Below are 26,374 nucleotides of genomic sequence, written 5' to 3'. Positions count from 1 at the left end.
GCACTTAGGGAGGGGAGAGGAGATTGTACGCTTGAGCCAATACTGCTTGTAGGGACAGACGCTTAGTGGATCCTAGGATCCCGTTGTCTGTCCTCTCCAGGTCTTAGGTTTTGATGCTCTGATTGTACATTTATTTATGTCAGAGAAATGTATTCTTTCTTTCTCTATTTTGTAGGTTCCACAACTACCGACGACTCTGGTTTCCCCCTTGGGCCCAGAAGAGACTTATTCTGTGGGAGATGTTAAGAGGCAATGCGAATGCAGAAAAAGATATCGAAGACTACTGCGTGTTCATAGACAAGCCACTTAAAACCATCCTGCAAACTAGCTCAAAACACACAAAAACAACAACTACTGATTATGATGACGAAGAAGTAGAATCAGCACAGTTTAGTGGTTCAATATCTGAAGAAAGATCTCAAACGAAACTGTCTGAATACGTCCAGGTATTGTCTGAACAAAATTGAGCTACAAGAAAAATTGGATAAGTTAAAAAAAATCCTCCTCCTCTGATGCAAAGTAGAGCTTACGTTGATTCAATTGTCTTTGCTCAGATTTATTTTTTGAATGTTAAAGACCTACTCTGCAGGGCTATGGTATTGGATTACTGACAACTTTTTATGTTAATTTCAAATTCGATTGCTTAACGCAAGGCAAACTAAGCTGTCCAATCACCAAAACGCAAATGACCAGAAAACGGAGACTTTAAGTTTCAAAAACGAATTTTGTTGTTTCAGGAGTTCAAATATCAGCCTGATTTTCGGAAAGCAGTGTTTAAAATGAACAGCAGCTACCTCTGCCAGGCCATCGAGAATCAATGTATTCAACTTGCAACCTCAAAAGGGTCAAAATTTAAGGTCAGAAACTTTCGAGCTCTACAGTTGATACGATACACAACATTGATAATATGTTATGTTGATATTTTAAAATATCTTGAAACTGAAATAGTTTTCAAGTGTCATAAACGTAGTGAATGCTCTTTTATAGGCCTTGTTGATTTTCTATCGGTTTTATTTTTCATGAAAAAAATTCTAAATTTTGTTCAGGCTCAATATTGATTTTTTGCGGTTTGATTTTTTATTTTTGTTGTTCGGTAGCGGAGTTTGCCTTCCTAACAACGGAAATGAAGTGAACTTAAGAAATCAAAGGTCACGAAAATTTTGATCAATTTTACTTTCGAAATTTCCAAGCGAAATATAAAATTTACCCATTGACCCAGTTTTCTCAAATTGGGTCAATTTTGTCGAAAAAGAGTCAATCATTCATATATGGCCATATAATTCGAAGTTTGAAGTTTTTTCAAAAAATAATTCAGTATTCTATTTCCTTTCATTCATGACTCGTTTTCAACTGTCTGTTGGCTATGTCCTAATGAATTAAGCTTCATAGCAGTTAAATTAGTCGTCGAATTACTTTGAAGTTTTGATCTTTCCTGAATTACAATCGTTTTTGAGCTCGTTGATGCGAAAAAAGAGCAGCCGAAAATGATTAATTGGAGTCTCAGACGCTCTTGATGGCCTTCGAAATTATAAAACCTTGCGTATTAAAATTTTTACAAGCTGTAATCCTCCTGTGCTTAATTGCCATTGAGGATGTAATTTTTCGATATCTGAACTTTTACTGACTCTGAGAGTTTTCCCAGTGAATGAAGCAGACAGAATGAGTGAGACATAAATTGGGCCCACGATTTAATCATTACTAACATATTGTAATGTTTATACCGAAATCAGCCGTGTCCAATTTTTTTGATAACCTGCCATTATGGGTGATTTCAACGTACTCCTTAAGTCCTTGCTGTTTAAGTTCGACATCACAAAAACTGAATTTAATCAGTTTTTATTACTTATTAGTCGATATTAACCATATTTTAATCAACGAGTGTGGAGAAAGTTTTTCGAAGTTTTATGATAAACTTATTAAAATCTGATAACTTTTTCTATTTGCACGAGTTAGCGTAGTGTCATATTACAAAGTCCTTTTTCTTCCAACCGAACTCGCTAATAGAAGTGATCATTCAGTGGAAATTTTACTGACATAGCATTGGCCATTAAATGACATTTGTTGTATCTGATTAGTTGGTGGCTATTGTTTGGCCATTGTCAACGACCATGGTGCAGTTGTGAGGATTTAAGATTCCTAATCTCAAGTTCAGGGGTTTTGCTCCGGTAAATATCAACATTTTTAAGCATTGGCAACTAAATGGCATCTTTTGTACCGGTTATATTGGTTGCTAGTGATCACACTAGTGAGCTTGGGAGCGTTAGTGTATTCATACGAGCCTTCTTTTCTTCTAACCTAACTCGCAAATAAAAGTATTCGTTGAAAGTGCTCACTTATGGAAATTTCATTGTAGCATTAAAAACTGTATAGCATCTGTTCTCTGCTTTATTTGTGGCTAGTGTTTGTCATTAGTTTAGCACCCGTGGCTGAGTGCTAAGTGCGTGGGACTCATAATTTTAAGGTTGCAGTAGGTTTGAGTCCGAGACGTAGCCGATTTCTTACTAATTCGAGGTGTATTTCTACCTTTTCTTTTTGCACTTTATAGAGCCGCTTTTTGTCGTGTTCTCGCTCGAGTTTGCAGAGCACAGCTCGGCCTCTGTGTAGACGATTGTCAAGCAGCCATGGTGCAGGTGCGTGCGATAATAGAAGGTTCTGAATCTGCTGGTTGGGGGTTCGTTTCCGGTACAAGTCGAAAGTTATTTTTTTATGTAATTTTTTGTATTTTTTATATTTCTTTTGGGCTATTTTTTCCGTTTCATCGCTTGTGTTTAGAAAGTGCAGCTGCTCTGCCGCTGTTTTTGATGCTAATGATGCGACTCACTGTTGCTAACCTTTATTACACACTAATAAGTGCTAGCAATGCAATTACAAGTTGATTATCTTGGTCTCAATCTTGGCGGCGATCAGTTTACTTTTATATCTCATATAAATTTTGTTTGATCGGCAGCTTACAAATTAATTGTGCTTTTGTGTAGACTCAGATACTTGGTTCTCAAGTTTCTGCTACTGCGGTTTTATGCTTTTTATATTAAGCCTTATTTTCAATATGAAGTTTGAATATACGGCGAAGCAACTAAAAATGATATGTACAGAATTGAGTTAGTGCAAAGTTTTTTTTATGAGATCCATGAAATTTAATAGCTTTATGGAAGTTTGTGGCCAGCTTTTAGTCCAGGAATAAAACATCAAATCAAGTTTACATCAAATCAAAAAATTTTTCAAGTGCTAATGAACAAAGGGATTTATCATTTATATAGGTCATGCTGATATTTTACCGTTTCTTTTCAAAAAAATCGTAAGATTTTTTTACACTCAGATTTAGGTTTTCCAGGTTTGACTTTTGATTTCGTGAAAACTAGAAAAACTTTTTTTATTTTTTTATTTATTTTCATGAATATGGTCGGAGCATTCTGTGCTACTTGCACAGCAACCGGCTATCCTTGTTTTATTGTGAATTTTAAACATAATTGAACCAAAGATTTTAATGATCAGGCCATTTTCACCAAATCAGAATCGAGTGTTTTAGTTTTTCTCTAGGTTGCACTTATCAACGAGCAGATGATGTATTATGGGTTCACGAATTCCCTCTTTGAAAAGCGAAGCTTTCCTGACGTGTGTGAGATTGGGAATGCAGACGAAATGTGTGAAGATGTTGACCCAGGGGTCAGTATGATGGGGTTGGAGAGTGACCCCAGAATGGGGCGCACTGATGAACACGAGGGAAGCATTGTGGTCAGCTTCAAAGAGAAAGAATACATGGTAAACAGCTTCTATTTAGCATTGTTTAGAATTATTTAGAATTAAAAACCTTGTTCAGAATTATTTAGAATGAAAATCATTGCGAAGAATTATTTAGAATTGAAAGCATTGCTAAGAATTATTTAGAATTAAAAGCATTGTTAAGAATAATTCAGAATTAAAAGCATTGTTAAGAATTATTTAGAAATAAAAGCATTGTTAAGAATTATTTAGAAATAAAAGCATTGTTAAGAATTATTCAGAATTAAAAGCATTGTTAAGCATTATTTAGAATTAAAAGCATTGTTAAGAATTATTCAGAATTAAAAGCATTGTTAAGAATTATTCATGATTAAAAGCATTGTTAAGAATTATTTAGAAATAAAAGCATTGGTAAGAACTATTTAGAATTATAAAAAAAGTGGACGGCTGCTGTGCAATTTGCACAATATTCCAACTACTGTAATTTTATAAAAGAAAAAAACGTATAGCTTGAGCGGACATTGAAGTCTATCTGGCCTGTTTAAAGTCCCGGGAGCACAATGATGAGGCAACTAATAAAAGCAATTGGATTTAGCTTGAAAACAGCAGTTTTTGGATGATATGGAAGCCTTTCGATCCTTACGGCGTTTTTCGTTTTGAAGACTTAGCTGAATAGTAAGTTGCCTTAATATTTCTAACAGACTGGATAAGAAATTTTGTGTTTTTTGTTCACAAGTTAAGAGAAAAGGTGGTCGTAAAAAAACGGTGGTTATTTGAAGTTTTCTGGATTTTTTTTGGCATCATGAATTTCTGTTGTTTTTTGTTTTGGCTTGTATAAAATCTCAAAATATTCTCTCGGTTTTGAGAAAGAAGGATCCGAATATTTCAGTTTGTAGACTATTTGGGCTATTTGAGTGATTGAGAAACTGATTGTTTTAAATCTTAATTAAGCTATTGGCATTATTTCAAAGCCTAAATTTTCGAAAAACAGCAGAAATTTTTGAAAAGCTATAATAACAAATATTACTGCTGTGATTTAGTGTTCAGTGTCCGTAATTTTGAAACGATCAACAGGTGGTCGGCGGATCTATTCCCGATGATGCCAGATGTTCTGGTTTGAGTGGCTCAACAGCTTTAGTTTGAGCAAATTTCATCAGGATATATTTTTTCTGGGTAGATTACGTAGCGGTGAGCCCTTTGCTCAAAAAGAATTTTGGTTCGGTTTTTGCTTATTTTGGTTCGGTTCAGTTCGGTTTTCGGTTTTTTCTACTCAGTTTTTTTTCTATTTTGGTTTTGTTCTGTTCCTCCGGTTCGGTTTTCTCACTTCTACAATCAGGTTTGGACGTAAAATGAACATCCCTAAAGAAATCTGAACTGAGTTTGGGTTTTAAAAAGCGAGATGTTTAGTCTTTAAGTGTTATTCAATTTGGTGACGATTGTCTGCTGGGGGAATCCCTCATAAGCGAAGGACCGAATGCGCTAAAGTGACGTGAGCCAATCAGAATTCAGCATTCATAAATTCGAAGGAAATAAGCGATAAAATCAGTAAAAGGCGTTGATTGGTTGAGAATTTTCGCGCTTTCGTTGCTTCGCGCATGAGAATAGCCCTCTTGTCTGCTTTTGTCTCTTTAGAACTAAAATCAAATTGGAAATAAACAATAAATGTGTCACAAAAGGAATCATATTGTTTTGATTGATAAAAGAAATCGAATTCAAATCTACTTTTGTCACGAAATTTGACTTTTGTTTATACTAGATGATCTTTTTATCTTTGCTTAACTAAGAGTTCGGGTAGAAATTAAGGCAAGTTCAATAAAACTTGATAGATTGTGTTCTCATTAGGAAGAAATTTCCAATTGATTGTTTTCAATCATCGGTATTTGAATGATTTTTGTTTTGATAATTCAGGAAGTCGACATTCAAAAATCAGTCTTATCGGCCCCACAATTCTCAGTTTTTGAATGCGTAGGATTGGAGGAAATAGAATGAAAACTGTGTTTCAGTGGGAGGGTTTTTATTTACCCCATGTTTCTTTTTCGCAATACTTAATTTTGTCCTAATTTAGAAATAAAGCGAGAGAAAATGAACAATTAACTGTGCTTCGACTTGCGACGTCAGAGGGCTCATCTCTCTTTTGTAAACTATACGCCAAGACCTCTATTGAGTAATGTTTATGCTAGCGAGTAGCTGGTGTTTTAGTACGAGCCTTCTTTTTTTCTAACCTAACTCGCAAATAAAAGTGTTCATTATAAGTATTCACTTGTGCCTTTTTGCTATAATCACGATCTGTAACATAAGAATTTTCTTAGCATCTGTTGGCTTTATTTGTGGCTAGTGTTTGCGATGGACTAAGTGTCCGTGACTGAGTGGTTAGTGCTTGAGACTCACAGTTTCTAAGTCGCAGTAGATTGTAGGTTCGAGTCCGAGATGTCGCCGAATTTTTTCTAATTTGAGGCTTATTCTGACTTTTTCTTATTGCATTTTTTAGAGTTCTAGAGCTGTTTTTTGTCGTGTTCTCACTAGTGTTTGCGGCGCGCAGCTTAGCCTCTGTGCAAAGCTTTTCTTATAGGGTACAATGTTAAACGAAAATAGTTAGGGTCCTTGTTTAAGTCAAAAGCTATATTTCAAGCTATCAAAACAAACTAGAAACTTCCGCTAAGCAATTCAAGCTATCTGACAGCTTGAAATTTACCACAGTTCAGCGTTCTAAGAGCTTGCTCGAAAGTGCTTACGAGAACAAAGTTTGCTTTCAAAACAATTTCAACTTTTTCATGGTTTAATGATTCAATAGCTTGCTTAAAAAATTCAACTTTTTGCAAAACAAATGATTTTATTAAACCAAGTTAATGTCGTGGTTCATTTTTCCATTGGTTAAAACAGTAAAGATCAGTTAAAACGTAGTTTTTCAAAAGCTTCATTGTTCCGAGAGCTTGTATGAAAGGTTCGTCTTTAAGCAAAGCTGTTAAATCAATCTAAATGGGCATCAGTTTTTTTTATCGCTTGGATTTTTTGCGAACTAATTCAAACTATCAGAACGAATTGGAGTTTCTCCAACTTTTATTGCTGAAGTTCTTACACAACCACTGTAAGATATCAAAAATATCTTGTTTAAGAATCCTTGAATTATTGCGAGCAGCTTAAGTAAGGAAGCAACTTTTACAATTCAAGAGTTATACCCGCATACAAAGTTCCAGCCCATTTTTCAAAAAGGTCGGAACAATATAACTCTTGAATTGTAAAAGTTGCTTCCTTACTTAAGCTGCTCGCAATAATTCAAGGATTCTTAAACAAGATATTGGAACACTTTTTGATATCTTACAGTGGTTGTGTAAGAACTTAAGCAATAAAATTTGAAGAAACTCCAATTCGTTCTGATAGTTTGAATTAGTTCGCAAAAAAATCCAAGCGATAAAAAAACTGATGCCCATTTAGATTGATTTAACAGCTTTGCTTAAAGACGAACCTTTCATACAAGCTCTCGGAACGATGAAGCTTTTGAAAAACTACGTTTTAACTGATCTTTACTGTTTTAAAAAAACTAAAAGTCTACAAAGTCTTAAAAAACTAAAACATACCCGCATACAAAGTTCCTCCCCATTTTTCGAAAAGGTCGGAACAAAATGTTTTAGTTTTTTTCTGTTTTTTGTTTTCCGCGCAAAATCAGCTACCACTAACAATCATTGGAGAGATTTGAGTGATGTATCACATTGAAGCTCTTGTGAGTGTGATTCGAAGAACATCAAAAGTTTCCAAAAAAATCCCAGTGTCTAGAGAAACCGGTTTGGAAGTTTTGGTTTTTCGTCTGAATTCAAGCGAATAAAGCGAGCCGGCAGGCCTACAAGATCTTAGTTTAATGGGTTAAAAGCTTACTATAGCTTAATTTAAAACGTAAAAACCTAGTGTTACTCGAGTACGTTAGTTTTTTGAGTATTTCAGCGCCTCTTTTGAATCAAAACTTCAAAAAAAAAATCGAACAAATTTTCGTGATTTTTTTTTTGATTTTTTCCGTTTTTCTAGTAATTTTTCTGCAGTTGTTGTTCAATTTGCTTCTTTTACTACTACTGTGTCGATTATGCTTAGTCTCTAGTTTTTTGTTCAGCTATATTTATCTCACCACGCCGAAAATAACGACACTTAAGTTTTGTTGTATTTTCTAAGACAGTGGTCGGAACATTCTGTGCTTGCTACTTGCGCAGTAACCGGCTATTCTTGATCATTTATATACTTGCTGGATTAATTCAAATATTTGTGAAACAGATCAAGTTTTCTAGATCAACTTAAAAAATAAATGTTTAATTGTTTAAAACTGGTTGCTTCAAAAATTTTGCGATTAGTTTTATGAGAAACGTTTTCGCAAATGCTTTGAAAAAAAATTATGATTCAATTCAAGCATTCAAAACCATTTTGAAGAACATCCTGAGTTTGGACGAGCAAGTTGTTTGCGAAATTCAACTGTACCGAAAGTGCGTATCAAGGGTAATTGATTTTGCTGTTTTTCTTCAACTTCAATTTGTTCAACTTCATGTGAAACGATCCATCCTATCAAATTCCTTGAAAAATATTTCATAGTTTCATCTGTTGATTGGCTTGCTCTAAAAGGTTTGTTTCGCGAACCGATTGAAGCAATCAAAGCTTTGATTATATCTGTTCCATCATTTGAATTTTTTTGTTTGAAGGTTTCATGTTTTTTTTTGCGAATCTCTCATAGCTATCAAAGCCTTTTGAAGCACTTGAGTGTTTTATTACTTGTAATTTTTGTCGATAAACTTAAATGGTTGAGCGACATACCCTAGCTTTAAGTAACTTGTTTTAGAAAACATAGTTTTGTGAGTAGTTTTAACTTATCAAAATGATTTTTGAGTGAGTGTGTTTTAAATTTGCGTTGCTGAAATAGCTTAAAATTAAACTTTATTTTAAACAAGACGACTGCTCGTATCAGGGCGAAGCCCTGAAAGTTCCGGTTGGCTTTTCAGGTTTATGGAGCAGTAATAACATTTAAAAATTAAATGTAACAAGACTGCTCGTATCAGGGCGAAGCCCTGAATGTTCCGACTGCCTTTTAAGGTTTATGGAGCAGTAATAAAGATAAAAAATTTAATGAAATTTAAAAAAAGTGAAAAAAAAATTTTCTAAATTTTTTTATGAAAACCATCACGCCACACGCCATATTCGGTTCAAAAGAATCTAATTTGCTCCTTGTACCTAACCAATTATGACAAATAGGCTTCTTTCAACCAATTTGGAACGCTTTCTAAGACGGATTAACTCTCCGCTTACGCGTTAATAGCTCGAAATATATCGCGCGTTAATTGTCTCAAATTGGCCAAAATGGAATCTTTAAACCCCCATAACTTAAGGAAAAATGATCACAGGTAAAATATCTTTTCAATTTTGAGGTCATGAGAACAATACTTTTCGAATGATAAAAAAAAATCCGTCAAAAATGGCTAGTTAATAAGTCGAAATTTGTCTGAAGAAAAAATAACGTACCCCGAGCACAAATATTCCGTTACTTTCGTATCGAAAGTCGGAACAATGAAACAAATGAAACTTTTTTTTTAATTTAAATTTTTTAAATTAAAATCATTCCCCCACGCGCCATATAAAGTACAAAAAGATAGATTTCGCTCCTTGTAACAAATCAACTATGGCAGATAAGCTTCTTTCAACCAATTTGGAATGATTTCTAAGACGGATTAACTCTCCGCTTACGCGTTTAAAGCGCGAAATATATCGCGCGTTAATTGTCCCAAATTGGCCAAAATGGCAATCTTTAAACCCCCATAACTTAAAGAAAAATGATCACAGGTAAAATATCTTTTCAATTTTGAGGTCATGAGAACAATACTTTTCGAATGATAAAAAAATCCGTCAAAAATGGCTAGTTAATAAGTCGAAATTTGTCTGAAGAAAAAAAAACGCACCCCGAGCACAAATATTCCGTTACTTTCGTATCGAAAGTCGGAACAATAAAACAAAATGAAACTTTTTTTTTAATTTGAATTTTTTTAATTAAAATCATTCCCCCACGCGCCATATAAAGTACAAAAAGATAGATTTCGCTCCTTGTAACAAATCAACTATGGCAGATAAGCTTCTTTCAACCAATTTGGAATGATTTCTAAGACGGATTAACTCTCCGCTTACGAGTTTAAAGCGCGAAATGTATCGCGCGTTAATTGTCCCAAATTGGCCAAAATGGCAATCTTTAAACCCCCATAACTTAAAGAAAAATGATCACAGGTAAAATATCTTTTCAATTTTGAGGTCATGAGAACAATACTTTTCGAATGATAAAAAAATCCGTCAAAAATGGCTAGTTAATAAGTCGAAATTTGTCTGAAGAAAAAAAAACGCACCCCGAGCACAAATATTCCGTTACTTTCGTATCGAAAGTCGGAACAATAAAACAAAATGAAACTTTTTTTTTAATTTGAATTTTTTAAATTAAAATCATTCCCCCACGCGCCATATAAAGTACAAAAAGATAGATTTCGCTCCTTGTAACAAATCAACTATGGCAGATAAGCTTCTTTCAACCAATTTGGAATGATTTCTAAGACGGATTAACTCTCCGCTTACGCGTTTAAAGCGCGAAATATATCGCGCGTTAATTGTCCCAAATTGGCCAAAATGGCAATCTTTAAACCCCCATAACTTAAAGAAAAATGATCACAGGTAAAATATCTTTTCAATTTTGAGGTCATGAGAACAATACTGTTCGAATGATAAAAAAATCCGTCAAAAATGGCTAGTTAATAAGTCGAAATTTGTCTGAAGAAAAAAAAACGCACCCCGAGCACAAATATTCCGTTACTTTCGTATCGAAAGTCGGAACAATAAAACAAAATGAAACTTTTTTTTTAATTTGAATTTTTTTAATTAAAATCATTCCCCCACGCGCCTTATAAAGTACAAAAAGATAGATTTCGCTCCTTGTAACAAATCGACTATGGCAGATAAGCTTCTTTCAACCAATTTGGAATGATTTCTAAGACGGATTAACTCTCCGCTTACGCGTTCAAAGCGCGAAATATATCGCGCGTTAATTGTCCCAAAATCGCAATCTTTAAACCCCCATAACTTAAAGAAAAATGATCACAGGTAAAATATCTTTTCAATTTTGAGGTCATGAGAACAATACTTTTCGAATGATAAAAAAAATCCGTCAAAAATGGCTAGTTAATAAGTCGAAATTTGTCTGAAGAAAAAAAAACGTACCCCGAGCACAAATATTCCGTTACTTTCGTATCGAAAGTCGGAACAATAAAACAAAATGAAACTTTTTTTTTAATTTGAATTTTTTTAATTAAAATCATTCCCCCACGCGCCATATAAAGTACAAAAAGATAGATTTCGCTCCTTGTAACAAATCAACTATGGCAGATAAGCTTCTTTCAACCAATTTGGAATGATTTCTAAGACGGATTAACTCTCCGCTTACGAGTTTAAAGCGCGAAATGTATCGCGCGTTAATTGTCCCAAATTGGCCAAAATGGCAATCTTTAAACCCCCATAACTTAAAGAAAAATGATCACAGGTAAAATATCTTTTCAATTTTGAGGTCATGAGAACAATACTTTTCGAATGATAAAAAATATCCGTCAAAAATGGCTAGTTAAAAAGTCGAAATTTGTCTGAAGAAAAAACCCCACCCCTTGCACAAATATTCCGTTACTTTTGTATCGAAAGTCGGAGCAAAAAGCGACCAAAGCTTTCAAAAACTGACATTTAAAAAAATTTTTTGCGTGAAACGCTTACTCGAAAAACTTCGAGTTTATAAAAATCAATAGACGTTATCAAATTCAGCCTGAACTATTTAATAGCTTGTATGAAAACTTGCTTTTGCGAATGAATTCAATATTTTCAAGCTCTTCAAATTGACTGGAATTCTTTCTAAAGCTACTTGCCTGAACACTTTGCATACTAATTTAGACTCTGGACAGTTTGTTTCTAGTTATCAAAGTTGTCTTGAATTGTTTCAAAAGTTTCATGATTTGTATACTTTTGTCGGAATATAGCTGGTTGAATTCAAAATAAACAATTTGAATGAACTGACTTTTCATATTTTATTTCAGGATCTAGATGAGAAAAAAGGTCTGGAGTCTTTTGGAATTTATGACGAGTTGTTTTGCCTCGGAGCAACTGTGGGTGGTCAGGACTTCAGGAGAATAGTGCGCATCTGCATCGAAAATATTGGGAAGACAAGCTTCACTCAACCTGAGAGTTCAGACGATTAATCGGCTATGGGACGTAGAAACATAAAAGCTGTTTAGCTCTTTACACAGAACAGCTGTTTGTTCCGCCGATGAGAAACGCTAATTGTTTTAAGCCTCGCATAGGCGATTTTATCGTTCTGAAACGAGCATTTATTTCTGTGGTGACTACAAGAAACGAAAACTAGAAGTCAGCGGGAAACATTTGGATTTTGAAAATGAACACAGAACATAGAGAATGAAATGGAAGAAAGTTTTCCATTTCATTTCAGACTTTATAATATGAAGATTATAGGTCTATAAAAATAATTGTTATTTTTTGTACTATGTAGCTGTTGTTTGTCTCGTAGTTCTAAGTAATGATATTTAATTTTAATAGCTATCGTTAAACAGTTTTTTTTCTCAACAAAGATAATAAATAACAGATAATGACTTAATTTTTGTAAACTTAAGTAAAGAGAAACGAAGATAAAAGAGTTAGAGTGATTGGTGGAAGAAATCAGACATGTGAATCACATATGCTGGTTGTGTATTTTCCTGATAAAGCCTTTATTTAAGCGAAGCTCGGGTTTTGAATGAAAAGTTAACTGATTTGTTTTTTTAACGTTAAACTCAATTTTTTGGTACGATTTCAAAGCGTACGATGGTTTTGGTACGATTGTTTTGGTTTTGAAACTCGCTTGTCGTAGGCCCTGGTTTATTCAATTTTCCTGAACTTGTCCTTTTTTGGTTACTGCTTCTACTAACTGTCACACGTGCTTATGACAACAATCTCCATTGGCATTTTGATTTTCAGATCAATTGATGTCTAAGCACCAGTTGTTAGCTTAATAAATGCTCAGAAAAAACTTAAAGCTTGTTCAAAGCTATTGGTTGTTTTTTTTTCATCTGTTTTGCCGAGGTTCGATTTTTCGTATTCCCAAAAAGTTGTTTGCTTGCAATTTTTTTCGATTTAGTTATTTTAATCTCACTCTGTTTGGTAGCTTGCCGTGCTAATTTTTCATTTTATCTCAAATAATGCGAAGCTCCGCTACGCCTCTGTGTTCGAATATTTCCATATGTAATTGCAATAATCAGAAAGTAAAAGCAGTTTTAGTATTAAAATCCGGAAAAACAGTTCAGAAAGTCAAGTAGAAGAAGCTAAACTTTCCAAAAAACAGCCAATTTTTCAATTTAGCTACCTATAGACTTTATTGCCTTCTGTTGTAGTATGTCTTTAAAATCTGTTCGTCGAAGAACATTTGCTGCGATGGGTACGCTGGTCAGATTTCTAATTACGAAAGTGGATTTTTTTTTCAGGTTTTTTTAATTCATTTTTTTTTGAAAGTTTCAATCATTAGTTGTTCATTTTATTTTTTATGTTTTTCCAACTGTCGGTTGGCAATATTTTTTTCCGCGTGACCTGTTTTTTTTTCACGTGTGACGTGCAAAACTTGTTTTTTTTTTATGAGTCAGGAGAGTTATAAAACAAAAATTTATAAATTATTAATAAATTTCTTAATTTTTCTATGACAATTATTTTATGGGATTTTTTTTCTGCTTAGTGGGCGTCTACTCAAGTGTCGTTTGTTAGTAGTGGTCAGTCGCTAATAGATACGAAAAGCTTTTCATTTTTTCGTGTTTTTTTTTAAATCTAATTTCCCTCCTTTCTGTTCGCTAGCCTGCAGTGCTCCGCTTCGCCTATGGTTGTAACTAATATTCGAGGAGATTTTTAAGGAAAGATTTACAGGGGTTGGCACATTAGTAATCATCGGCCCAATGATTTCAGTGGGCGTTTGCCTAAACTTTGTGTTGAAGTTTTGGCAGACAGGAAAAAATAAATCGTTTAAAATATTAAAAGCTGTAAAAGGCTCTGTAACTGCTTCGTTGAAACTATGTTGTGTTTTACTTGATCTCAAGTAGTGTTGGGAGAACTTTCTGTCGGGAGAACTATCTGGACTTTCTTTACAAAGTTTTCTGTAAACAATTCTGATAAAAGTGGTTGTCGACTTAAGCTCTGTCGGTTGGTTTAGTTTCCAATTCATGCAGTCTACTCCTTGCATACGCTACTTATATAGCGATTGCGAATCAGCTCATTGGATGTCGGCTTTAATTATGTCTTTTTATTTACCAATTTTTGATTCCTCGAAACGTTCAGTGGTACTTTTTGGATCAATAAGACTCTTGCACTAATTTTTTGAATGCCTAACTTTAAACCACTAGAATTTCATCGAAAACTTAAATCAATTCAAACATAAAAAAGCAAAGAAAAACATGTTTTTTTAAAATTTTGTTTTCTAATTTTTCCACTTTATTCTTAATTTTAACACAGTTAGAAAGTCTGTTTTCTAGTTTTTTTAGCGTCATAGTGCACTCATCGTACAATTTTGTATCGCAAGTGGTGCAAAGCTCAGCTTCGATTCTGTAAAAAGTTCCCAATCGAGCTCTAAATGTTCTGGAGCGCTCATTTTTGAGCAGTTTCAAGTTTGTTGCGTAGTCTAAAAGAACTGGAGACCAAATTTTTCTTTTTAAATTGACCCCAGGCTCCCCTAAACAAAGCATGCAGGATCGATATTCATCGCGCGGCTTTTGCTTTTAAATTTTTCAGTGCTCTGCAAGGTAATTAATGGGGCGTGAATAAAAAAAGACAGCAAGTATTTTGGGGCGCTTCTCTAGATAAAGGAGTGAGTTATCGATTTCCGTTTGGGGTTCAGTATTTACTTCCTTTAAAGGTAGAGGAAAAGCTGACTGACATTTTTCACCATAAAAAAATCAAGTACTTTGACGTAAATCATTTGTCAAACTGGTTTTGTAGTTTTTTAATGATGTAAATCAGCATTTGCTGCTGGGCTAGTAAAAACAAACAAATTATTTCGGTTAGTTATCAAGTAATGAATGATGTCTCTTAATTAAAATTTCAGATGTAGAGTTTTGCGAGTTGTTTCATTACGATCATTGGCCGGTTTTTTGGTCAGTTTTAATGACGAGAATGAAAATTGATTTCGATGATTTTTTTTGCGCAATGAGGTGTTCCACAATTAAGCCGTGTGCTGACCAGCGAAAAACAAACATTTTTAAAACTTTCAGATTATGAAAAATAGTTTCAAAATGAAAAATTAGTTGCATAGGTCAGGCAGTTCGATAGTTTTTTAGAGAACATCGATGTCAATTGAATAGTTAGAGTTCAGTATTTACGTGTGCGACGAAAAGAAAATTTTTCAAAATTACCAAACTGTGTTCCGAAAAGGATTTCTATGTGCGGATCATTTTAGCGGATTGTTTTTAAAATGTTCTTTTTACTTGCTGTCTTATAGCCAATTTTTGACAGTTCTTCTTTTAAGTGTTCTGATTTCCTTGGTTTTCACTGCTTTTCTCTTGTAATTTTTGCATGAATTATAAAAATACAATTGAGATATCATCAAATTTAGAATTTCAGAGATAGTTCGTGAAATAAAATTAAAATAACTTTGATAAATTTACTTTAGTCTAAACTACCATAGCTATCTTACAAAAAGTTCAAATTCAGGTCAGTTCATCAAAAAGTATGTTATTTTATCTACTTTGGTAGATCATATATTCGAGTTTCGTAACATGACACAACATTTGACCCTGAACAAAAGCACATTTGATTTCTTAATTGCAGCAAATCTTCTGAAAGCTCATATATGGTTGGCATTGCGAAATGTTATTGGAGCGAAACCATTTCATGGTATTTTTGTAGCCGATCAAAAATTTTTTCATATTAGCCCGAAATTACTCAACCAAGGCAGTAGGAGGGCAATTTTGCTAGTTTTGCCAGTATTTTTTAAGTTAGTTCAGATTATCGATTATGAGTTCATCTGACATTTTTTAGACCAGAAAATTCATAAACTGCACAATAAAAGACATGAAATCATATTGTGCTACTGCAATCATCAGTATTATTGTTGCTACTTTTATCGGATAATCGAATTTCACAATCGGAATTATCGATTCTCGAACCAATCGCTGGGTTCTTCTTGTATTTATTATTGTTATTTGTATCATTGCTACTATTGGCGCTATAGTTTAGCGAGTTGTTGATTCTGGTTTTGTAGTTGTTTTTGTTTATTTCGCAGTTTCCATTGACGATCGCGGAACTACTAGTTATGTTAGGGTTCTGATTGTTTGTTCCGTTGTTGCTATTATTGTTGTTTTTGTTGTTATTTCCGATGTTTGTTTCACTCGTATTGTTATTTGTACCGTTATTGCTGTTGGCCATGACTGCGATGATGTTAACACCGCTGCTGCTGCTGATCTTTTTCTGGTAGTTGTTGTTTTTTATGTTGTGTTTGTTGACCATTGGAGTCGGTTGCATTTGAACACTGTAATGGTCTGTTAGCAAGTGATCGTCTCTCTCTTTCGATCTTCGTCTTCTCACTCTGGCTGGTGTGAGTAATTTGGCGAACGTGAGTCGGAACTGTTTGTTACAGAACACGTAGATGATGGGGTTTAGTGAACTGAAATGAAAAATTGAGATAATACTACGAGCGTTAACAGTGTTTGTTTCGAAAGAAGATGAAACTTGATCATTAGTCTATTAGGGGGAGAGGTGAAACAAAGGGTGAGAGGGGGGGAAGTGTTGACATCATCATCTCTTAAAGAGTTATTCATTCAAACTTTCGAGGGTTTTTGTCAGATACATTCAGAAAGCTTTTTTGATTTTGAGCCTTTTTGAGGAAGTTTTGAGCAAAAAGCGTGGATACTTTAGTGAAGCGTTGGACCTCTTTCTAAAACAAAACTAATTTAAAAAACACGTGAAAAGGTATCTGAGCCAACCTGTTGAAGTATCCGAGCCATACAACCAGTGTTATGACCCAAAAAGGGATCATACACTGGGTGCATATGCCCTCGAACACATAGAGGGCGAAAAAGGGCAGCCAGTTGATTATGAATGCACCCATGACAACCGAGAGAATCCGAAACGCCTTCAGCTCTGAAGCTTGACTCGTGAATTTGCGTCGCGCTCTCATCAGTTTTTGTGGCACGGTGGATAATTTACGCGTCATGGATGTTCTCGGGGTGCTGCTTGTTGTCGTCCCGTTCTTTCCGCAAGGGTATCCGGATGATGCAAAAACGACTGTGGATTTCTTTCGGCTTGGTTTTGAATACAGCGTCGTTCCATCGGATGGCTCGGAGGAATGTCTGGACAACAGATAAAAATTAAAAGTAAAATAGAGAACTTGATTTTTATTTCGAGCCAATGGTTTTTTTATTTTTTTTTTATTTTTCGATGAGTTAAAATTAGGATGCAGTTTAATATCGATCAGTTAGTAGCATATTACTTATAGAGAGCCAGCATAAATCCATGCTGATCGACAAAAAGTTGAAAAAGAGGCTACGTTTTGCAACCTCCCAGAAAAGCCCTTGTTGTTTTAATACTTAGACCTAATTATAATTAATATTTGGATGCAAACCAGGTACATCCATCATTGTGGGGTAAGAAGGGCTCGAACCAATGACCTATTGATTGAGAGGCAAGTAAACAAGTTTCGTTAAATTCATAACTTACTTGTTTCTCGAAATTGAGGTGTTTGAGTTTGTGAACTGATCTGTTCTGTCATCCGTCTGTCGCTCAGATGCATTGCTATTTGAGGATAATCTGGGCTTGTTGGCATTTGGCCTTGAATCATTATCCGTGTCAGTCTGATCACTCAGGCAAACTGAAGAATGACTCATCATCGAAGTGTAACTTTTGTTTTGCCGCTTAATTGCCCTCTGTTGTTTCTTGGCAGCGGCGAAGATCTGAATCACGATTTTTTAAATTAATTTTTTTATTATATTCGTAAAAGCACTAAGAAGTTAAATCATATTGTGCAAGTTCATAGCATTAACTCAACGAAGTCCAATGATTACGGCAGCCTACTTAGGAGCATCAAGAGGCCACTGGCCTTGTTTGTACGCCCCTGAACATCAAAAAAATTTCATGGTGAACTCTAGATGGAGACGTTCAAGAGCGCCCAAAATGAAGTAACGAAGGCCTGAAGGAAAAAAAACTACATGCTTTTTAACTGACTACTTAAATTGGGCCGTTCCACAATTGGCGTCGAGATAACGTTCAAAAACCGCTCAAGGTATGGAAGGTTTGAGCGGTTCTCCAACAAGGTATTAACGGTTTGATGGGCTTTAATAAACGCTCAAACCTTGCTTGAAAAAACTCTACAAAACCGCGCATTTCTTATGGCGGCTTTTGGTTCAAGTTAACATACTCGTCATAATAATAAGTAAAAAGTCATAATTTGTTTTGATTTTAACTCATCCCTGTTTTCCATTATGTTAAAAAATTAAGAGCCAATTAAAATGGATTTGTAAGAAAGTGTTCTAAACCAAGAATCGTCAAAACAGTAATGCTTGTTGATGTTTGCCAAGCCTTTGAATTTGAAAAAAAAAACGTCCGAAAAAGAGAAGAACAAGTGAAAATCGTTACGATTTGCTTTTGCCTATATAATTTTAATCAAGCAAAAGTAGTAAAAAAAAAACAATTGCCCTACAGAGCTAATTAAAAAGTGTTTAAAATTTTAGATGTATTCAACATTTATAGAAAAACACCAGAACGGTTAAAAAAAATTTAAATTATTGGGATTACAAATTCCGACAATTGCTTACGTTTTGTTGCGTACTTTATAACTATTTTCCCATCAAAAAAGCGACAATCATTCGCTAATAAATTGGACCAGGTTCGATAGAAACATACAGGGATATTTTTTTGCTCGCAAAAAATTTTCATTCTGTGTCTAAACAACAGTTTCAACAGGGGGGTCTAAACAACAGGGAGGGGGGGTTGGTTTATCCTTTTTAGGTCAACCAGAATAAATTTGCGAGCATTTTTGAAACGTACGTTTTCTTAGGTCGAAAAAAATAATTGTACGAGCTCTTTTAAAACACAATTAAGACCCTGTTTTGATTTGACAAAAATTTCTGCGCGCAAGCGTTTTTGGGACATTTTCGACCAATAAATACCTTTTTTGGCGCATACTCTTTTTAAGAAAAGTGTAAATTGGCGCCCAAGGTGCCCTTTACAAAGCTTAAGTTATTACGGCCAAAAATGGATGTAATAAAATATCATAGGGAAGACCCTTTGGATGTTGAGGGCGTCAAAAAAAGAGCGTCCAAATAAAAATAGAGCGTCCACCCATGCCCTTTAAATCCGCCTCTGATTTCATCAAAACAATTTTTTATGAAATGTTTTTGATAACATAGTCCAGGTGTAGCAATTATCACAAAAAAAATTCTTTGAGTCTTTTGATAAGTCATAAGTGTTTGTATTCTTGATTGCTAAAGTATACTTAAACAAGACCTGAATATTCCGACTGCCCTTTTTTTGTTGACGTTTTTTTTAAAAAAATTTTAATACCGAAAAAAAATCTATTTTTTTATTTAATTCGTCCCGCAATCTATGTACAAATAGATAGCTTTTGATGCTGGTAACATGAAAAGTACAAATTGGTTGATTCGATTTGAATTGAAATGCTTTTTTAACCGCTTAAACTTCAAAAGCACGAAATAAATTGGGCGCTCACTTTCTCAGTTCGACTAAATTGGCAATCAAATCCTTTTAACATTCCAAAAAATTGTCACAGGATAATTATCTTTTTAATTTTGCGCTCAGGACTTAATTACCTGTCATAAATCGTAAAAATGAGTCTAAACACTAAATACAGTTCAGATACTTTTCCAGATTAGCAATAATCAAGATGAAGTTAACATTGTTCAAAAGCTGAGCAAAATTGCATCAAATTGAAAAGATACGAAACTAATTTGTTCGTTCAATTAAAAAAAGTCTCCGAAATTTGTTTTATTTGTGATTGATGGAAAAAGAATAAATATTTAGTTCCGCTTTTAATAAAAAAAGCTGCTGACACAAGATTTATACAAACTTAATATTTGCAGAATATTATGGAACTCTATTATAGGCATTTCCTCATTCTTTGAATTTGTTTGAAAAGCTTTTGCGCCTCAAGAGTTCGGTTCATAAAACCATTTGCTTTGCTATTGTATCAATTGAGTTTCATCAAAAGAAGACCAATAAATAAATGTTTGAGCTATTTTTAACGAACAGATCTTTTAGAAAATGACAAGGAAAAGGTCAATTGAATCTACTAATTCGTCTTGTTGTGTTTGTTGTTCCGCCCTTCGTAACGAAAGTAACGGAATACTTTTTGCTCGGGGTGGGTTTTTTCTTCGGACAAATTTCGACCTTTTATGTAGCCAATTTTGACAATTTTTTTTAATTATTCGAAAACTATTGCTGCCTTGAGCTTGAATTTGAAAAAATATTTCACCTGTGATTAATTTTTGTAAAGCTATTGGGGTTTAAAAATTGCCAATTTGGGACAAATAACGTGCGATATATTTTGCGCTATTAACGCGTGAGCGGAGATTTAATCTGTGTTAGAAATCGTTCCAAATTGGTTCGAGGAAGCTTATATGCTAAAATTAATTGTTAATAGGAGCAAAGACAATCACTTTGCAGTTAAAATGACGTATGGGGGATGTTTTTACAAAAAAATGTCAAATCATTTTTTTTCTATTACGTTTAAATTTTTCATGTTTTTACTGCTCCATAGACGTTAAAAGGTAGTCCGGACAGTCTGGTTTCTATTTTATCATAAAATTGTTGGTGGCTTTTGTTGCTTCTTAAGTTGAGACAGAAAATCATTCACTAGTTTGTTGCCGGAATTTTTTTGTTCTGAAGAAATTTTCGGAGAAATTTTGTTTTTGACTTTTGAAGAAATGCCGAAAATTTATGTTTGGTGTGCTTTTTTTCAGTGATTGAAAAAAAAATTACATAAAAAACTGCCCCATTAAAGAATTGACTACCTGAGTTCAATTTTAAACATGCAAAACGACCGAAAAATTTTTCCAAACTGAATTGAGGCAAGCCATTCGGTCGTATTAGTTTCGAACCTTTTGCCCCAAGTTTAAATAATTTTGGTATTTTTTTTAACAACAGCTAGTTAATATTGATTAGGGGACAGACGGAATATTCAGGGCTTTGCCCTGACTTACAATCTTTTCAGTTAAGTAGATTGTGAGCAAGACAAAGTTTTAGAATTTGGACTAAAATTTTTTTGAAAGTCACTCGTTGGAAATGTGATTTGAAGGTATCTAGTTTCAAAATAAGTTTTACGCCAGCCTAATGCAAAAGCATTGTTCGATATAATTTTGTAGAATGGTTCGTTTCCCAATCAACTGTTAAGTCCCTTATTTTTCTCTTACTGCGCCATTTTATTTTGTTTTTTGATTAAAATTTCGCAAAAATAATACTTTAGTAGGCATGATTTGAAAATATGATAATAAATTTTTCTGGTCTTTTTAAGGTTCATGAAATTTGAGGTAGCAATCTCAAATAAAATTAATTCCGGTTCTTTGTTGCCTAAAATTGTTTTTGCGAGGCTAAATGTTTTTTTTTCAACCTAATTAATGTGAAATGAATAGGTTGAACCTATTCATTTCACATTAATTTGCTCAAAAACACTACTGATAAGGAGTCGACTTTTCATTATGTGAAATTCAGTTTTTTACCCGAGGAAAAATGAGTGGGCTTGAAAATTTTGAAGCAGTTCATCAAAATCAAAGAAACAAAAGGTTGTTTATACTTTCTCGTTGTGGTTCATAAAAACACTAAAGTCAAAAACTCAAAGATTAGACATATAAAACAAGTTGATCAATGAATCATTATTTGCAAAATACTTAAATCCTGCGAACTTGCTCAATTGTGCAACAAACTAAAAAGGAATGGGCAACTTCTGAGAACATAATTGTTCCAAGATTAAAAAAAAAACTTATGGCCAAAAAGTAGAGTTTTTAGTGCATCAAAAACATTTAATTTATTCAAGACGAATATTTGATGACTTGGTGTATTTTGTTCTAAAATTTGTTTTCAACGGCTGAATTGGACTATTTTTTGTGAATAACTTCTTTTAGTACCTCATAAAAAAGAACTTCTTTTTAATGCTTCTTAGTGTTGTTTATTTTTCTTATTTTAATGTGTTCATGCAAATCTCGCCAAGATTAGATAAAAGAAATTGAGTTTTTGAGTTCACCGATATTTTCAGAACGACTAATTTTTGCTAATATTTTTCTGCGCTGCTGGAAAAAAATATTTAAAAAGAGAAAAGTCCAAAAAAGATTCGAGAGTAAATCCAAAAAACAATTCCGACAAACTTGGAGGATTTTATCAATCGCGTTGCGCGTTGTTTTCTTTCGGGCGCAAAAACCTCAAGCGAATGTTCAACTTGGTTTGGTGCGCGCAAATTATTTGGTCAATGAAGGGTTACAATGTAATTGCCTTTTTTCATTACCCTTTATCGGTCGAGTTGCCCCGGAGGGAAACAATTTGGAATTCAGTCTCAATCAAACTAAGATTAGTTTGGATTAGGATACAATCCTGAAGATCTCAGACGCGTTAACTCGTTAATTATTTATAATTTACAGAAATCAGTCTTCTTTCTAGTCTGCAGATAAAAACATTGATTTCTTTTTCCTTTTTTTTCAAATTTGTTTTTGTCCGTAATTTGAACTCAAAAAGATCTTAATCATTTAGGAAACGTTTGATGCTTCAAAAAACAAATAAAGTATTAAAAATGAGCAGGCTGCTTAAATTGTTGCAAAGAAAACATGAAACAAAAAAGTCAGGAGCTTAACTGGTACCAACAGGTGCAAAAAATCAGAGAAATATGAACTAGAAAGGATTAAAAAAATTTAGGTATATTATACTTTTAGATGGCGGCCATGAAACATTTTAAGAATAGTACAAGATTGATTTTAAAGAGATCTGACTTCCAAACTAAAAAAGTTAATTTTTTTGAGGTCGTTAAGTCTTCTTGAATTTTGTTAAGAACTTAAAACAAAAGCCTGTTAACTTAGGCTATAACAAAAGCCTGTTATTCACATAGGCTAACTTGAAAGTGTGTAGGCTAACTTGAAAGTCAATCATAATACTACTTTTATGTCAACAGTCACCTAAGAAAACGATTTCACCCGAAAACCTTTAAATTAACTCTCAAAGTTAAACTGACTTCCAAAATTTACCTTGGCTTCCAAAATAACTGACTTCATTTAAACTAGACTGACTTCCATATAGGCCAAGGTTATCCCTCAATTTAAATTCACCAGTGTAGCGCGCGTGCAGTCCAGGACATCTAAGGGCATCACAGACCTGTTATAGCCTCACTTCACTTGTGCTATTTAATTGCACATAGTACCATTTGTACTATTTAATTGCACTAATTAAATTGACTTCCGAAATCGAACTGACTTCCAAAACTACATTGACTTCCTATCATTAAATGGCTTACAAAAGTAAGCCGTCCTTCGAAAATTTAACTGGCTTCTAAAACTGAACTGACTTCCGAAGTCAAACTAATTTTCAAATTTATACTGACTTCCAATATTAAAATGACTTCCAAAATTAAGTTGTCCTTCGTAAATTAAACTGACTTCCACAACTGAAATGCCTTCCTATATTGAAATGATTTCCAAAACTCAGCCGATGGTAGATAATTAAACTGACTACAAAAACTAAACTGACCTCCGAAATCAAACTGACCTCCAAAATTAAAATCACTTGGCAAATTAAGATGAAATGAAAATTTTAACTGAATTCCTTAATAGAACTAAGTTCCCAAGCTGAGCTGAGTTCTTAAATTAAACTGATTTCTAAAATTGACCCGACTATCAAAATCAAACTGACTTCCAAGCTGACTTCCAATTATTTTAGTTTCCAAAAAAAAACGATTCCTAAAACTAAACGACAGACCTCTAATATTAAACTGACTTTCAAAAATTAAACTGACACTCAAAACAGATCATGTTTGTGACTATTTTGATTTAACCATCTGAGAAAACTTTGATGTACTGTTCCGAAAACGCCTTGTAGTTCCGACTTTCGTAATTTATTTGGTAATAGGAGCGAAGTTTATCATTTTGTATTTTATATGGCGTGTGGTGTGATGATTTTTACGACAAATCTCAATTTTTTTTTTAATTTTAGTTTTATTTTATTACATTTAATTTTTTCATGGTATTGCTGCTCCATAGACCTTGAAAGGCAGTTGGAACATTCATTGTTTGATAATAGATGTAACTTTACGCAAAAAAGACGTTCAGACCATAATCTTCCAATAATCTGCTGCATTTTTTCCTCTTAGCTAAATGTAGTTTGATATTATCGCGATCATCTGTTTTCTGCCAGAAAAGATATAGCTAATCGTTTTTCCCCATTTCTGTAATATCTTGATCAAGATCTTTACAGCACTGAGTGCGAGCATTCCTACTTGAATTTTCATTTTAATTAATTTTTACTCGTTTTAGTTAATAGGATTGTTAAATCAATAATTTTGTGAAAATTGATCTAAAATTGCAAAAAAGAAAAGAAGCAAATATGAAATTGATTGGATGCAAAGTGTTTACTGCTGTGAGTTTAAAACCTAAATAATATGGGCTAATTAAGATAGGTCAGAAATGGAAGTCATACGGGGCTCTCGAAGTTTTGCTGCGAAAGTTTTCATCATTCAGAAATAATTTTCATATTCGATTTTTAAACAAAATACAAAATACAGGGTCGATCGAACAGCCAGGTTTTTGTCCTTAACACTAGCAGTCTTGCTTTATTGAAACAATTATAAACTATGTTGATTAAAGGAACATTTTTCCCCCCACTCATGAAAACGTTCTGTTCACGTAGTCCAATGGTAATGAGGTTAAATGGTCATAGTTCATAGTTGTTTTCGGGAGACGGATGATACAAGAAAAATGTTTTTTTTTGTTGCTCTCAATATATATTCGAAGTTTAACTTTCATTGTTCTGATGACTTGTTCACAGTTACTTCTGGATTATTCCTGTTAAAAATGTTGTGTAAGGCTCGCAGCGCGTAAGAAAAAAAAGGAATTTAAAATATATCCATCATTTTTTTTCTCAACCTGAAAAAAAAAGAAATTTAACGTATATCTATCATTTTTTTTCTCAACCTGATAAAAAAAAAATTAAAATATATCCATCATTTTTTTTCTCAACCTGAAAAAAAAAGAAATTTAAAATATATCCATCATTTTTTTTCTCAACCTGAAAAAAAAAGAAATTTAAATTATATCCATCTTTTTTATGTTTTTTTCTCAACCTGGCCATGTTTGAACTGACCTTCGTGTAGGTGAAAAGCATCACTATGAGTGGGACGTAGAAGGAAGAGCTGCTCGAGAATATTCGGAACCACACATCGGTTGATATGCCACACTGCTGCGTCGAATCTTCCGAGGAGACGGAATAATGAGTCATCACATCCGGTACAAAACCTGGGAAACAAAATTATTTCGTAAACTGCTTTTCAACTAGTAGTGTTTACTTGTAGGTTTTGTTGCTGTTACCTCTAGTATGCCTCGGCAGATCTTTCTAGCTATTTCCTTCTAAGTGTATAATGGTACCTATTAAAGAATATCCAAGCCTCTAAATAACTAATTCAACAATTGAGTACATGCCAATGTTTGTACGTAGTGTCCTAGAAGTTTGTTCCAAACGCAATTGAATCCTTGCATTATACTGCACCTCATTAAACTCTCTTTTAATTTCCCCAACTTTGCCTTCGTTTTCTTGACATCAAAATAAACTCAGTACACGTCAAAATAAACCCAGCACGGCCGAATAATTAGCAGGAGTTTCGCACGCACTATTTTTCTTTAAAAAAAGAAACCGTTTTAATAACAGAAAGCCAACTTTATATCGCGTTGTTTCATCTGGGGGCGGATTTAGGGGGGGGGGTGGAAGGGGGGTTGAGGCGGATGCCTTTCTCTTCAGGGATTGACCCCTACCGACCCAAAGGGTCCCCCTTTGTACTATTTTGAAAAATCCATTTTTGGTGACGGACCCTAAAAATGTTCCGAAGGCGCCTTTGGTGCCAAAATATACAAATTTTGAGGGGGAAGCGCGCGCCAAAAAAAGGCAACTTTCTGGTCAAAATTTTCCCAAAAAGTGCCTAAAAACGCTTTTTTTGACCTGCTTATTCAAAATTTAGCCTGATTTAAAAAAAAGGTGGACAAAATTTTTGAAATTTTTTGAAAATCTGCCACCCCCCTCGAGAAAATCCTACATCCGCCCCTGGTTTCATCAGAGAGAAATTCAACCAAGATTAATGAAATGGAGTTTAAATAAGCCACCCGAAGTATGAGCCAGCCAAAAATTAGCAGATTGTATTACCAGCCGAAAATTTCTAGGGACTTGTGGTGAAAAATGCATAATTGACATAATTGTTCCATCATTATGAAACTAACAGCTCCGAATTCTTAGCTCGTAAATATGATAGCAGGTTTACGGCTCGTTAAGGTTTTAGATATGATAGCAGGTTTACAGCTAGTTAATATATCACCAATGAAATGGTTCAATCATGGTTCGATATATCAATAAATTTGGTTGTGATTAAACCAGTTGAAGTAAAAGCGATCCGCAA

At 33.9% G+C, this 26,374-nt stretch overlaps 2 protein-coding genes across 3 annotated transcripts in view; one reads left to right on the top strand and one right to left on the bottom strand.

The window, feature by feature from the left end:
* LOC134854482 (uncharacterized) overlaps window positions 1-12,310 on the top strand; it is a 43,219-nt gene extending 30,909 nt beyond the window's left edge. For both annotated transcript variants that reach the window (XM_063870744.1, XM_063870745.1), the window contains exons 12-15: window positions 176-446; window positions 738-857; window positions 3,538-3,759; window positions 11,799-12,310. In XM_063870744.1, the coding sequence (XP_063726814.1) occupies window positions 176-446; window positions 738-857; window positions 3,538-3,759; window positions 11,799-11,960 (775 nt within the window). In that variant the 3' untranslated portion in view covers window positions 11,961-12,310. The remainder of the gene's footprint in view (window positions 1-175; window positions 447-737; window positions 858-3,537; window positions 3,760-11,798) is intronic.
* Window positions 12,311-15,365: 3,055 nt separating this feature from the next.
* The window catches only part of LOC134854245 (D(1C) dopamine receptor-like), a gene marked incomplete in the record, with an annotated part of 54,383 nt that continues 43,374 nt past the window's right edge, over window positions 15,366-26,374 (bottom strand). Inside the window, 4 exon segments of the mRNA XM_063870421.1 lie at window positions 15,366-16,393; window positions 16,713-17,078; window positions 17,446-17,678; window positions 25,075-25,226. Of these exon segments, the coding sequence (XP_063726491.1) occupies window positions 15,808-16,393; window positions 16,713-17,078; window positions 17,446-17,678; window positions 25,075-25,226 (1,337 nt within the window).

Source organism: Symsagittifera roscoffensis, chromosome 9, assembly GCF_963678635.1.
Source record: "Symsagittifera roscoffensis chromosome 9, txSymRosc1.1, whole genome shotgun sequence".
In the NCBI taxonomy this organism is placed as follows: domain Eukaryota; kingdom Metazoa; phylum Xenacoelomorpha; order Acoela; family Convolutidae; genus Symsagittifera; species Symsagittifera roscoffensis.
Note: the sequence above shows the minus strand (reverse complement) of the source record. Positions and strands in the feature narration are given on the sequence as shown.